Below are 15,358 nucleotides of genomic sequence, written 5' to 3'. Positions count from 1 at the left end.
CAGAACCTCTTTTCCTTGCCATTGAAGACATAACTGCCTTCTCATTTTTAGCCTAAGAAGAGCTCAGCCCTTGCCAGATTTAACCCTTTATTCCCAGCTGCAAACATGAGCCATCACTGCACGGATTTGGGGAGCAAGTCAGGGAACACGATTTAATTAGTAGCCCATTATGAGTTGGAAAGCAAATGAAAGCTGCAGACAGGTCCTGGCACAGCAGGGCAGAGAGTGAGGAAACCATGTACTGGGCTTCTGGCAGCAGTAAACTGGCATATTCAGCGGTAAAAATCTGACTGCTCTGGCGTGGAGGAAAAATCTATAATATCCTTAATAAAATGAATACTACAGTCCATAGCTCCTTGGGCTATCATTTCAGCTCTTCCTGCAGATGATGCATATATTTACACTCCAGTCATACTTGCAAAGTTATCTTTACTCAGAAGCATATATACTCGCAGCATAAAAGTTGAGATTGTGGAACACAACTCGGCAACAAGGAATTAATCCATATATATATCAAATCATCCAGTGGACAAGACCCTACTGGGGATAGTTAAGGAACCTTGTGTAGATGTTGTGAACTTTGTAGGATGGCGTGCTGGACTGGAGGCCTTTGAAGGAAAACCTAAAAAAGGATCCCTAGCTGTCAGCAGATCTTGGAAATGAGAAACAAATATTTAAAAATGCCTTTATGAGAGCATACAAATATTTACAAAAATAGATGCAATTCCTGGCTAGCCAAAGGGCCATCCAGTGCCTGGAAATTCCAGCAAGAGGCTGGATCCTGGGCTTACTGTAAATGAACCAACAACCTGGAAACAAGACAGTCTTGTCATCTGCACGCATTTTTAGAGAGACTATGAAGCCACTATGCAATTCAGAATATTTAATTTTACTGAGTTATTAATTATATTATTTTTTTTTACATTTTCACTACATCTCTACTAATTTGCATGTCTATTACTAATATTTAGTTCTTATGCAAAATCCCATGGAGGAAATAACAAGTTAGTTAACATCCTTGCAGAGGATTAAGCATGACCCTCAACCCAGGTAGTTTTTATGAGCACTTCTGTGCCTTTCCACTGCTTTTACCTTATCATTTCAGACTTCAAAGGCTATTGTTCTTTCTGCAGGGCTGCCAAGTTGTAATGCATGATTTATTATGTACAGCAGGTGACTGGTAGTTAACATTTATCTCAAAATGAATGTTATTGTTTGTTGATTTTTTATTTTATTTTTTTTTTTCCCTCCTGCAGTTTTCCCTGGGAGGTTCATGGTTTTTTGTCAGTGACAAGATGACAATTCATATTTTTACCAAAGGATCCAGTGAGTCATCCTATTAACTGGGCTGAAATACATGCTTGCCAATCGTCCTGCCACGGTAAGTCTGTGGGATTTTATGTTCTATCTGGAAATATTATTCAGAAGTTAATCCATAGCATTCATTAGTACAAATAATCTTTACCTAAAGCAATAACTTTCTCAGTGATGACCACAGCCCCAAATAGACCCAATATTGCATATCACACCTAATTTTTTTTACAGTTAATAAAGTATTTTAGAGCAAATGAGAAGAGTGACTGTGCCTCAGCGCCTCATATCATGCTATGTACAAGGGCTTGGTTTGTTTGAACGTGGAGGCCGTGTAAGAAGGAACCTCGTGTGTTGTGGGAGCTGATACAAAAGCATAATATATCTGGCCTTGAAAAATGTTACCCTGTGAGGGGATCCACATGCAGCTGAGAACGAGTGTACCCTGAGTCATGATGGAAAAATTCAACAACCAAAAAAACCCCAAATCTCCAGGATGACATAACATGGATTACATATTCATACTGGTCGCCCAAATTAAAGTCCTTAGTTATCTTCTCCCTCCTGAGAACACCCAGCTCATCAAGCCAATATCCTGTAACGTTCCAGTAGAGGTGCAGGCTGCTCAGTTCCTTTTCCCAGCTTTGTGCTACAGGAGGATATGGCTGTCCTTGGCTTGTACTGCTCTGCAAATCCTTTTCATTTGGGAGAAGGAGTGATACAAGCTGGTACATGACTCTCTTGCTTTTCCCTGTTCCTTGGGGTGGGTTGGAGAAAAGGTAGGACACCTTTTTATTGATAAACTCTTCTTTTCTGCTTACTTGTTCTGCCCTTGAAGGTGATATTCTGTGGCATAGTCCAGGCAAAGTGCTTTCTGCTGAAGTGTATTTTGCACGCCGTGCAACCTTATCTCACAGAAGAGCATATGGTCTTGAGTTATTATTTTTTATTTCAGGGTAACTAGATGGTAACTGTACTGAAAACTTCTGCAACTCATGCGTTATCTCATGATAACAGGATAAATAAACTGTATCTTCACTGCATGCATTAACATTAATGGAAGGAAAAACTCATGAAAAACACTGTCAAACTGCTTTAAATATGTCCCCATTTAGGAGGCCCCAGATGCTTTACTGCTTCCACTTGTCTCATACGCTTCTAAATTATGACCGAGACTCCTTCCACATTTGACATTTTTACCTCCAGAGCTAATGCCAGCTGCAGTCTTTAAGCCAGTGAGTGTACAAAATACTTCAAAATGTCCAGCTTAATAGAGAAATCCATCTTTGAATGAAAATAAAGCTTTAGCAAGAGATCATGGAAATCATTAGTAATGTGTATAATGTGTGTAAGCAAAACCGAGACAGAGATCTAAGGGGAGAGGTGCAATAGTGACTTTGGGTATCTCTGCTCAAAGCAAAAGCAAGGCTACTACAGCAGCTGACAAGACATTTTGCTTGCTCTGTAAAAGGTCCCTTTGCAACCCATTCCAAGTGCAAACAAAGTAAAGACAATCAGAGGAGTAAAGTATTCTATATAATTGTTGTACAACAGACAAATAGGGGAGCAGATAAAAGCAAAGACAAGAGGGTGGAGCTGACACAGCTGCACCAGAACTATTTCAGATGTATTCTGCTTGAGAACGCCAGCACCCTTTGAAAATACACTGAAGGAACATTATAGAGTCTATAAAAAGAGAATCTTAAACAGTTTATCGATAAAATATGAGCTAAATTTGGGGAGACTGTCCCCTAGACTGTAAGGATCTGTTTCTGTGAGAGTTGTGTGGAACATGAAAGCTATCAGCAGCGTGGCAGGTTTGTTTCATCCAGATGTAAAGCCAGATTTATTTTTACTTGTGATGAAGCTAAGAGGTGGTTAGCTAAATCTTTTAGCATCGTCGTAAAACCAAACTCATAGTTGTTTGCTCCAAACCCTGCTGGAGAAAATTAGTGCCTCTAATTTCAATATAAAGATCAATAATGAAAATTATCAAAACTATGTTTAATGAACGCACAGTAACTGAACATTTTTCCACATTGCAACCACTTCATCAGCTGAAGGTGAACACTCAAGGACAAGCTGGAACTTGAATCAGGGAAATATTTTTCTAACCTTGTAATAAGGATATGTCACAAAACTTGACTAGGTCTGATCCATTTTATTCTGTGCCAGTGTATGTAGAAGAAAACACCCTGAAAACTACTTTTCCTCATCGGTTTATCTGGCAGAATACTTAAATCAGGCAGGATTGAGGGTCCATTGCAGTTTATAGTAATATTTTAAATTTTAAGTTACAGAAACTGAATTCTTTGACAGGGTGCAGCAGGGCAGACCTGGCGAAGGCTGAGGCTGAGGGTGCAGGTGAGTAAGAGCTCTCAGTCTGCGTCACCTCTATGGTTCCCCTTCCATCCCTTCATCTCTTGTCTTTTGCAAGGCTTTCACTAATTATAGCCTCAATACTGCTAATGATTTATTGTAACTGAGGCTTACTTGCATTAATAATAACTCTTGATGTTAGCCCAAGCACCTCAGTAAATAAATTTGCCATTGCTTTAAGAAATAAGGCTCCTAATGATTATAATATTGCTTGAAATTGTTCCTGTTACCAGACAAGGTTAAGGAAAAGAACAAGAGAAAATCATTCCAGGAAAGTGCAGGGATGTGTCCTGAGTTACAATCTGGAAGCAAATTAGTAAATAATAATAATTTTAAAAGTTTATTTAGGTCTATCTGTAAATTAATGATATTCTTGACAACTTAATTCCTGTTTTTCCTAGGGCATTTTCCTTACTTGTCAAAGTTAAAGGCATTATTTCAGCACAGAATTCTTAGTATTTGTCGTAAGACATTTCTCAGACATTAATGTTGAGGTTCTGAACTCACAAAGCATCACTGAACCACTTTAGAGAAAGGACATTTTGAGGTACGACTCTTCAACACAAAAGAAATATTTCATGACATTACCTTTTCCTGTCATTTTTAAATCTCAGTATATTGCAATAAAATCGAAAATAACTAAAAACTAAAACTAAAAATAACTGAAAAGGAAGGATTTCCCAGTTTATTCTGGGGCACTTGCATCTTCTGAATTTCAAAAAATGTTTGAACAGGGACCCTGCTAAAATAAGGGATTATTTTTTGTCATTCCTTTCTCTAAACCCTTTCTTTTACATCACAGCTTTAACCTTGAAAAGCTCTCTCAAAGTTTTGCAATATCAGTCAAATCACATAACAAAAACTACTAGTTTTACAACAATTCTGACAACTGTAAGTTTGCTAGTAGATAGTTAGATCTGTTCCACTATAATTTGATGTATTAATAACACAGAAGACAAACGTGGCAGCAAAAAATTTTATCCAAGAACCTCTCCTCCCAACCTTCTCCCTCCACCCAGTGTTGTGCTACTTCCAGATTTCACAGCACCTTTCAGTAACAGCTATTTTTTTGATCATAAAAATGTACTGGGGTGTCATAAGGGCTATGAAGGATGGATGGAAGTTTTTCATAATCATAGTTTGAGGTGGTAAAAGAATAAGCATGGATCATAATAATCACTAGCTAATGGTGAAGTCCTAGGCATGTAAAGTGGGCACTACCACGGCTGGCAATTTCTCTCCCTTTCAATTCAAATGTCCTGTCTTCTCAATGCCTTGTCCAGGAATGTGAGTATATAAATATATCCCTATTTACATGTTATGTATCTATTTACATGGATTTGGAGTTACATCCTAGGTAAACAATGCCAGGAAGAACATGGTCATGCCAGAACGATAGGATTGAATCCAAGACCTTCACAGCATCAATTCAGTCACAAATAATCTCCCAATTTGGATCCTGATTTAGCCAACTTTTAAAGTGTGCGTTTCACTTCCGACATGGGATTAGTTCCATTCATTGTAAATAGGCCAGAAAGGTGCTTCAATTTACATGTGCTTTTGATTGGCTTGCTTGAGAGCTGGAACTGTAGTAGAAATATGTGAAAATCAGCTCTGTAATACTCCCAAGATATTTGTTGGTTCACAAGTTACTTGAAATTATGAAAATACAGAATGTGGAATCTGAAGGCAAAGGAAGGGAAATATGTGCCAACATCCATATGTCATCACTACTGATTGAGAAACAACAGTGTGGACTTTTTGCTGGTGTTATTACTCAGTATGGCTTTACTTTATTTTTATTCTCGAGCTTCAGCTGAAAAAAATATGTTTTAGCCATCTGTCTGCAGAAACATTTCTGGACGTTTCAGCAGCACACTGGCAGTGTTGGCAGATACCCGAGCGTCACTTCTTTCACATGGCTGGTGACTCACCGAGCCGCTTCGGATCACACCTGAACACCACCTGGGTTTTGCATCTCACAGAATCACAGAATCACAAAATGTGAGGGATTGGAAGGGACCTCAAAAGATCATCCAGTCCAACCCCCCTGCCAGAGCAGGAACCTAAATGAGATCACACAGGAAGGTGTCCAGGCGGGTCTTGAATGTCTCCAGAGAAGGAGACTCCACACCCTCCCTGGGCAGCCTGTCCCAGGGCTCTGGCACCCTCACTGGAAAGAAGTTTCTTCTCAAGTTGAAGCAGAACCTCCTGTGTTCCAGCTCACACCCACTGCCCCTTGTCCTACCATTGGGCATCACTGAGAAGAGCCTGGCTCCATCCTCATGCCATTCCCCCTTTACATATTTATAAACATTAATGAGGTCACCCCTCAGTCTCCTCTGCTCCAAGCTAAAGAGCCCCAGCTCCCTCAGCCTTTCCTCAGCAGGGAGATGCTCCACTCTGTGATCTCCAGTCACTTTTCTTCCATCCTTCCAAACTCCAGCTTTGTATCAGCCTGGCTGGGTGACACAGCTGTGTCTGGGCAGCAGGTCCTAGTGTTGCCTTCTGAGAAACAGCCATCTACCTGCATGGGGTTTCATAGATTTTCTGTGTCATGGTATAACACCCATCCTTACACCATAACCAGTCGTATTGAAGGATGCGTGCGTATAGATGATCCATAGAGACCAAAGTCCATCCAAGGCACATGGCTAGATGAACAATGAGCATGTTTTTTTTTTCCTGCTTTTTAGAATATCTTCCTGGTGGTTTGGTAGTTTTAAGTATTCAAGTCACTGAAGACAGAGATTTCTAGACAGGACAGAAAGAACAAATTTGTTCATTTGGTTCATTTTAGCTCTTCACGGCGAAATTTATTTGGAGTTTCCTTATAACCACCAAGTATTTCATGTTATGAATCTTTGAGTAGTTTGAAATGAAGTCTATATGGTTTACTGCATTTACTTTGAGTCATGGATTATATAATAACACAGTGGTTTCTCAGCAGGATTAAAACCTGAGTACATTAGAATTCAATTAAAAGCCTGTGACAAGTGCAGGGGTTGACTCAGACTGTTAACTGGGATTGTGCCTCTGTAAAAGGAACTGCTTTGTCACTGCACCCAGGAAGGAAGGTACATGTTTGTTATAACCTAGTGAGATGTCAGACTCTCCTGTGTTTGAGCAAGTTCTAACTTTTGCCTCTTAATTTCTGTTTCTCCCTAGTTAACTAACTGACATCACAATGACCGAGGATTTAGACCACAGATTTAGTAGTCTCACCTGGGATCAGATTAAAATCCTGGATCAAGTTTTAGCTGAGGTCATACCTATTCATGGGAGAGGAAATTTTCCAACACTGGATGTAAAGCCAAAGGATATCATTCACATGGTAAAGGAACAACTCATTGAAAAGCAAATCAACGTTAGAGATATCCGCCTGAACGGTTCGACAGCCAGTCACATCCTGGTAAAGCAGAACGGAACCAGTTACAAGGACCTAGACATCATTTTTGGGGTGGAACTTCCAAGCGAGCTCGAGTTCCAGGTTGTTAAGGAAGCCGTTCTTAATTGCCTATTAGACTTCTTGCCAAAATGTGTTAATAAGGAAAAAATCACTGCTCAGACCATGAAAGATGCCTATGTGCAGAAGATGGTCAAAGTCTCTACCGACCACGATCGCTGGAGTCTCATCTCGCTGTCAAACAACAGCGGCAAGAACGTAGAGTTAAAGTTTGTCAACTCGCTCAGACGGCAGTTTGAGTTCAGCGTGGACTCCTTCCAAATCGTCCTGGACTCCATCTTAAACGTTTACAGAGCAACAGACTGCAAACTGACAGAAGACTCTCACCCCACTGTCATCGCCGAGAGCATGTACGGAGACTTCAACGAAGCAATGGACCACTTGAAATACAAACTGATTTCCACGAGGAACCCAGAGGAAATCAGGGGAGGTGGCCTCCTGAAGTACAGCAATCTCCTGGTTCGTGACTTTAAACCAGCGGATGAGGCTGAAATTAAATCTCTGGAACGTTACATGTGCTCCAGATTCTTCATTGATTTTCCAGATGTTGCTGAGCAGCAAAGGAAAATTGAGTCGTATCTGCGCAACCACTTCATTGGGGAAGAGAAAAGCAAGTATGACTACTTGATGACTCTGCGTGGAGTTGTAAACGAGAGCACAGTCTGCCTCATGGGACACGAACGAAGACAAACTCTCAATATGATCACAATTCTGGCTTTAAAAGTGCTCGGAGAACAAAATATCATCCCAAACGCAGCCAATGTGACGTGCTATTATCAGCCTGCTCCATATATCAGTGACAGAAACTTCAGCAGTTACTACATTGCTCACGGACAGCCACCTATCATCTACCAGCCATACCCATTCCACATACAAATGCAAAGCAGCATGGTTTAGGAACACGAGAACCTCCTCAGCACTTACACTCCTCTCTCTTTCCAGTTCTCCCCGTAATAAAAGCCTCATTAAAGCAAGTCTTATCATCCCTCTTGATTTAAGGACATATTTTTTTGTGCAAGTTGCCAAAGTTATTTGGTTGATCCACGTCTAAATCGTTGTTAAACAGATCGTAAAATAAGTGAAATGGTTGTCATTATTTATGATGTATTTATATCCTTACATGTGTTTGGGTTATATATTTTTTTTTTTTTCAATGAAAAGAGAAAAAGATAAATTATTGTAATTTTATAAAACGAAATGCACTAAGTTCTGGGCTCTAAAAAATTCTTAAGCAAAATTTAAATAGTAGAAATGAAAAATTAAGCCAATGAAATACCTCTCAGTAGAAATGCCTGGTTTTAGAAGTGACAGTGTAGTAGGTACATTAAAGCAGATCATCCATCAGTTATATCCATGCAGTTCTGACAACATTTATTTGCAGCACCTTTTGAAAATACACATTGGTGGGCTGTCTCTTGGTGGTTTGAGTTCTGCTTTACAGGTTCTGGTTTGATCAGTGTTCAGCTCCCATTGGAGACGTGAGGTCCCTCTCCTCACTAGAGTGGTGTTTAGTAATGGTGAGCAGGAATCATCCCTACCAAGAACAGACTCAGCATTTCTGTGTATCCAAAATTTCCAGTGATCTGAGTGAGAGATTTGGCTGCTTAACCCCAGGATCTGCCTCACAGATAATGCAGGTTGTAAGAGGCACAACTATTCTGATTAAACCGGTCTTGAAAAGCGAGGTAACAGAATGAGAAGAAGGTGAAAATTGAGCACATAGGGCTTGCTTTCTATTGCTAATTTGTTATTGATCAGAGATGCTTCAATGCATAATAAACAAAGTCAGGAACAAACCCAAAAAGCCCAGGACTGTGTTGTTTTTAGGTGAATTAAAACACAACCTTGGCAGTGGCATTTGAAAAAAAAAAAGGTCTTTTATAGTAGCAATGTGCTGTATATGTTGAGATACCTGAGCACATACACTTAGTAGCAAATGAAGATTTCTCTTACTATCAGGAAGCAAAACATTAGTTACAAGGTTTGGGGTGTGTGAGTGTTTACCAAAGAGAAGTTTTAAACATGTCACATAAGTGCCTCCCCATGCCAGTTGCTCCATGGATGTTGTGATGCTGATGGCAACCGTGCCAGAGAGCTCCTGAATTACAGAGAGGGAAACATCTGCCCTGACTACTCCAGCGAGGGGTCGCAAAGTGTTTGTAGCACCCAAGGTCAGAGAGCTGTGCACCGTTTGCTTCAGTACGAGCAGGTTTGGGACAGATGGATTTGAAGGTGTTCTCACCAAAACTCCTCCAGTTTAGATGCTGAGGATGGTACAAGCAGGAGGAGCAATGAAAAGGAGATTTAGAGCATCCAACTGGTAATGCAAGTGGTAGAGTTTCTTACATCTGATGCTTAACGCATCACTGCGTGGTATTAGGAGTTCATTGCCGGTCCATCACCACGTGTCCTCCTTGTCAGCCGTGAAAACACTGACCACAGTTCATCTATTTACCACAGGTGTCAGGTCTTAGAAATTTCTACTACTTGGGAAAGAGCGTTTGGTTTATTTTACACAGAAATATGCTACGTTCCACTATTTTAAAATCAAACATTTCTAAGGTCTGTATGTCCTACCTGCCTGCACAATGTAGCTTTCCTTCTCCCCGTCATATGCCCGTGCAGTAGGACAAAGAGCTGTTTAAAGACAACTTTGCTGACCACTGTCACTGAAATCAACTCTTTTCTGTAAAAATATAGAGCAAAAAATGATGTGTCTGCCACATAAGGAGGGTAAACGAGTGTGTTTGGTTAATTCTGTGATGTCTGTCATGGATACAGTACTATTATGTTTGCTGAGTTTTCAATTTTGTCCAGTTCTGTGTCTGAAAAACGCACTTTATTTCACTTCCACTAGTATCTTGCCATTGGTTGAATTCTATTGAATAAAATCAGCGATTTTAATTGCTATGTTATCAAATATGATAACGTTATATTTGCATGGAAGCACTTCTAGGGAATTCCCCTTGCCAGAAGCAAAATGGAGTGAAACATGGTGGAGTTTTTTAATTTATTTATTTTTTAAAATGAGCTTTAGGGAACTTTTAAATTTAGTTTGGTATTTGCCAAATGAAGTAGCACTGTGAAATTCTGTAAGAGCCTTACGTAGGTTATGTCCTGGCTAATGCTTGTGCTTCACCACAGCACGTGTGATCCATAGGGCTGAAGAACCAAAAGCTGGACTGGGCACAGCTGGGACTTTGTGGTGAATCTGCAGGAATCAGACATCCAAATGCCCTGAGTTTCAGGCAGAACTGGGCTCCTAAACTCCCTAAATTTGTTTGAAAGTCTCAGTCTATCTGTGACCTTCATGTTGTGTAGCCACATCAATTTATTACTCCTCCACTCCTGGTTTCCTTGTTTGCTAGGGGAAGAAATGGGTTGATCTTCTCAAGAACCAGGAAACAGCCAAGAAGGAGCATTTCAAAATTTCATGTATAGCCAATGATCCGTTACCTGGAGGAATATTTCAATAAGTTGGTTTTTATCCAACAAGTAGAAGCGTGTATCACCCTGTGTAAAGGATTATAATTCTTTTTTGAATTAGACATTGTGAAAAGTTTCAGGAACTAGCTCTGGATTTGTAGAAATCAACCTGTCTGCTTGTACAGCAACTGTTTATTTAAATAGATATATGTTTAATTCCATTACATCTCTGTTTATACATCCAGGTTAGATAAGGAAGGACTCAGCCAAAGTCCGTGGAGTTAGTGGGCAGAATCCACCTAACTCTAACAGGCTTTGTGTGAGACCCTGGGAAACAGGAAAGGACTGAGGTGAGTACCTGCAGGTAAAGGTACAAACACATCAATATGCAAAAATGTCTCAGGTATAAATAAACCCTTGAAATTTCTTGCTAAAGGTCTTGTATTTCTTACTTTGAGGTAGTTCAATCTTGAAGGTTAAGTGAGGTTTATATATAAAATCTCACGTGTCTACACGTACCCAGGCAATTAACAAAATCTGATGGGTTGAAATATTTCCTTCCAGATGTTGTATTGATACCTGGCAGCAGCGTTTGACCTGGAGAGGGGTTTTTTTAAAGTAGTGGTGATTCTTTAAACTGATACTAGAAAGGGGATGATATTGTATGGACTGCTGCTTGCAGACCCTGATGTCAATATGTGAGATGAAAATATCGTCACCTGTTCTCCGGTTGTCACCAATTTTACCACGTGCAGATGTAAATTGACAATGAATTGAGAGAGTTTTCTCAGTACCAGTCTCCTCAGCTTCATGTTTACATTATAATTCTATCTCCTTGTTTCAATCTGTTCAATAATTATAATACCTGGAAATTGTAATGCTGATTTTATTTCATCACATAAAACTTCCTGAGGTTTACAGCTTCAAGTAATCTAATGTTGTCAGGACCTAAGTGTTAAAAGTTTCAAGTGCTTTCCTAAAAAAATGTCATTTGAATTTTGTGTTATGTTGTAAAAAGGTCTATTTGAAGCATATATTTTATGGTAGTTCCTTTAAAATGTAATTTGTGAGCTTTATACTTGACACGTGACAAAGGTTGGGGTTTTTTTTGCAACGTAAAATTGTCCTCGGTCAAGATGTTGTATCGTCTGTGGCGTTAGGCTGAGCCTGCAGATCTGTGGAGTGATGGGGCTGATTTACCACCGCCTGACTTCAATTTTATAGCTGTGTGATTTGACTGATGCTAGAGGAGTTACAGCAACATGAATTCAGAGTCACACATGTGCATCTCCAATACTATTTGTAGGAATATCTGGAGAAAGGAGAGCAGAGAGAGCTTGGCCGGTCAGCGCGATCCTCACGGCTCAGTTTTTGTTTGATACCTTTTTCTATTAAACTAAACAGGACAAACCTGTTGCCGATGAAAGAAGAAGGATTTCACTTAACGTGCCATCTAAAGCTGTCGAAAAATATTGTAATGCTGAAAAATGTGTATTAATCAGACAGATTTGTAGGTCATTAGTCCACGGTGTCGACTGGTGCCTTTGGGTATTCGGGGAGCGATCATTAAAACAACATTCTTGTTGAACGTATGGTTTGCTCGTAATACCGTCGTGATTCCGGTTGGACATCAAACTCAGCACGCAGATTTCTTCTGTAACTGCAAAAGTGCTCAAGGTTGGTTTAGTTCTGGTTCGTTAGGTCAATCAAACACCAACTGGGATGTACCACTGCTCCGCCGAACCACCGGGTTCTCGTGAATGTCTCTGATCCCTCTGAATGGGTCCGTGCTCCTTGTCAAACAGGTTTGTGTCAAATCCTCACATTTGAAGTGCCTCGATATATATATTTATATAATGAAACCATGCCAGTCTGCTGGGTAAATAAAGTTCATACTTAACTTGATGAATTATTTGACTTTACATATGCCTAAAAGTACATTTTGTCTACGCTGAATTGCACATTCCCATGAATCTAGACACATATTTATCCCACCTGGAGTACTGTGTCCAGTTCTGGAGCCCCCAACACAAGAGAGACCTGGAGCAGCTGGAACAAGTCCAGAGGAGGCCACCAGGATGATGCGAGGGCTGGAGCAGCTCTGCTGTGAGGACAGGCTGAGAGAGTTGGGGCTGTTCAGCCTGGAGAAGAGAAGGCTCCGGGGAGATCTTACAGGGGCCTCCCAGTACCTGAAGGGGCTCCAGAAAGGCTGGGGAGGGACTTTGGCCAACAGCAGGGAGTGAGAGAACAAGGGGTGATGGCTTGAAAGTGGAAGAGGGCAGGTTTAGGTGAGATATTAGGAAGAAGTTCTTCACTGTGAGGGTGGTCAGACACTGGCCCGGGTTGGCCAGAGAAGTTGTGGTTGATCCTCCCTGGAAGTGTTGAAGGCCAGGCTGGATGAGGCTTTGAGCAACCTGGTCTAGTGGAAGGTGTCCCTGCTGCTGGCAGGGGGGTTGGGACTGGATGAGCTTTAAGGTCCCTTCCAACCCAAACCAGTCTGTGATTTCTGTCAAGTATGAACACGGCCAATGCCAATGATGTTGGACCAAGGTCAGAGAAACTCCTACAGACTCTGAGTTTTCTTTTGGGTCACATAACCACGTTCATCACAGATTTCAGGGCGTACTTGGATTTTTCTGGTTTTGGGAGGGTTTGGGTTTGGTTTTTTGTTGGTTGGTTGGGTTTTTTTGTTTCATGAGCTGAGTTTTGGACTGCTGCTTATTAATTCAATCTGATTTTTTTAAAAAGGACAAGACAATATTTTTCTTTCTTCCTGGAGGTGTCAATACACTGTTAGATCCTGTGGTCCCTCCGGTGGAGGGGAAAGAACATACCGGAGGTTTTAGCTGCATGTGAGAGCTCAGAAATTCCTGACTTGTGGTGTTGGCTGGGCAGTATAGAGTTTTCATTTTTTGTCTTTTTTTCTCCTTTTTTTCCCATTTTTTTCTCCTTTTTTTTCCCTTTTTTTTCTCCTTTAATAATTTTTTATTGTATTTTTTTTTATTATATTTTCCTTGTGTGCTGGGTGTATGTGAATACAGATGGCAGAGCAAACCCCACTGAGATGCAGCCCTGGTCCCTCACAAGCTCTGCTCTCCAAAAGCCCTTTTTTCCCCAGCCAATATTTCATTTTCCAGTTCCCAGGTAATTATATTTTCCAATGAAGGGTCTGGATTCATCACCTGCCTTGAACAGCTTAGATATCCCATCAGATCAAAAAAAAATAGAGCTATGAACTCCTCATATTAAAGTACAAACAACTCCTTACACTGCTTTAGAAGTTGATTGAACTGTAAATTCCAGCCCAAACCCTCAGTCATGTTTTCAACCAAGAGGGAGAAAGATGACCAGAGGAAACAGCATCGTAGTTGTCAAATTTAATGGTGTGGGACAAGCACAGCTGGTCTAATACTGAACTCTCAATAATTTATTGCATTGATTAGTCCTTTCATTAAATAACTTATTCAGTCAATGAATTTCTCAACTCTTATTATAGGAATCATTGAATGTTGTGAGTGGGAAAGGACCCACCAGGATGATGGAGTCCAACTCCTGTCCCTGCACAGGACAATCCCAACATTCACACCATGTCCCTGAGGGCCTTGGCCAAATGCTACTGGAATCTTGTCAGGCTTGGTGCCATGAGCACCTCCCTGGGGAGCCTGTTCCAGTGCTCCACCACCCTCTGCCTCAAGAACCTTTTCCTCATGGCCAACCTAAGAAACAAGAGCAGCTGAACTCTTTCCATCCCACGGGCCAGCCAGGAACATGCTTCATACAGCTTCCACGGAGGCTGCCCACAGAGACACATCCAGGTGCACGTTTATGTCCCTTCTGAACTGAAATGTGTACATCTTGCCATGGTTTCCAAGTAAGATCATACAAGAAGACAGGTTATAGGACAAGAACTACTGAAAACCCGTGGGAGAAGCGTGTCTAAGGTAAAAGTTTGGCTCCCCTCGGAGTCACTGAGGTTATTAAGTTAGATTGTGAAGCAGAGCTACAGTAAAACATAATAAAAGGGAAAATATTTTAAGATGGGAAGTGTGGTGGCTCTTCAGGTTTAAAATCGAGTGATTTGTCTTTATTAAAACTTGTTCACATCCTTAGATTAAAAACATCTTTTTGTTCATGTCTCACCTACTTTGCTTCTGGCACTTTCATTTTCTTTTTCTCCTGGTTTTACTCCTTCTTTTACCTCTGTTTTTGTGCTGGGATGTCACCAAGTGAAGTGTCCAAATCCTCCCTCCTACACATCCAATGTCTACATCTGAGCTGACGCCTCATCCTGAGGGTTTTACATGGGGAACCCCATCACATGAAATACAATTCAGTGTTTGGGAAATATAACAAAACTCATGATTTTCACTGGAAAATCTCCCTCTCTTCCAATTAGTCTTCAGGGGAGCTGAAGGCTGAAGTTTGGGCTCCTGCTCATGAGTTCCTGGTGACCAAACTCTTGATGTATTTCCTCACCACCTTGGATAGCCAAGGAAGAAAGGTCTCAGCCTGGAGCTGCTCCCTTTGTCAGGGGGAGGTTTGGTGATCTCAGCTTTGTTGGTTTGGGGGGCAGGATGGAAACGTTTGCCACATCCATCTCCTGTCCCTTGGCCATGAAGGACCCTCTCCTCTTCCCAGCTCCTGCTGGGGACAGCAGCTTTATGGAAACACAGCTGGACATCATTACTTCTGGTGTTTTAGTCACCCTGGAAACAAAGTAGATGCTACCAGGCATGACTTTTAACACAGCTAATTATGTCATTAGTGTCAATACGA

At 40.9% G+C, this 15,358-nt stretch overlaps 1 protein-coding gene across 1 annotated transcript; it reads left to right on the top strand.

The window, feature by feature from the left end:
- The first annotated feature begins 1,290 nt into the window (after positions 1-1,290).
- LOC104530826 (terminal nucleotidyltransferase 5C) lies at positions 1,291-8,126 on the top strand. Its single transcript, XM_010175531.1, has 2 exons — positions 1,291-1,381; positions 6,859-8,126. The coding sequence occupies exon 2, from the start codon at positions 6,878-6,880 to the stop codon at positions 8,051-8,053; it is 1,176 nt and encodes a 391-aa protein (XP_010173833.1). The 5' UTR covers positions 1,291-1,381; positions 6,859-6,877; the 3' UTR covers positions 8,054-8,126.
- Positions 8,127-15,358: the final 7,232 nt, after the last annotated feature.

Source organism: Antrostomus carolinensis, unplaced genomic scaffold (assembly GCF_000700745.2).
Source record: "Antrostomus carolinensis isolate BGI_N321 unplaced genomic scaffold, ASM70074v2 scaffold32209, whole genome shotgun sequence".
Taxonomy (NCBI): Eukaryota; Metazoa; Chordata; class Aves; order Caprimulgiformes; family Caprimulgidae; genus Antrostomus; species Antrostomus carolinensis.
This window is presented reverse-complemented; position numbering and strand designations above follow the sequence as displayed.

Coding starts and splice junctions, on each gene's coding strand:
- LOC104530826 (XM_010175531.1), top strand. CDS start 6,878: ATGACCGAGGATTTAGACCACAGATTTAGTAGTCTCACCTGGGATCAG.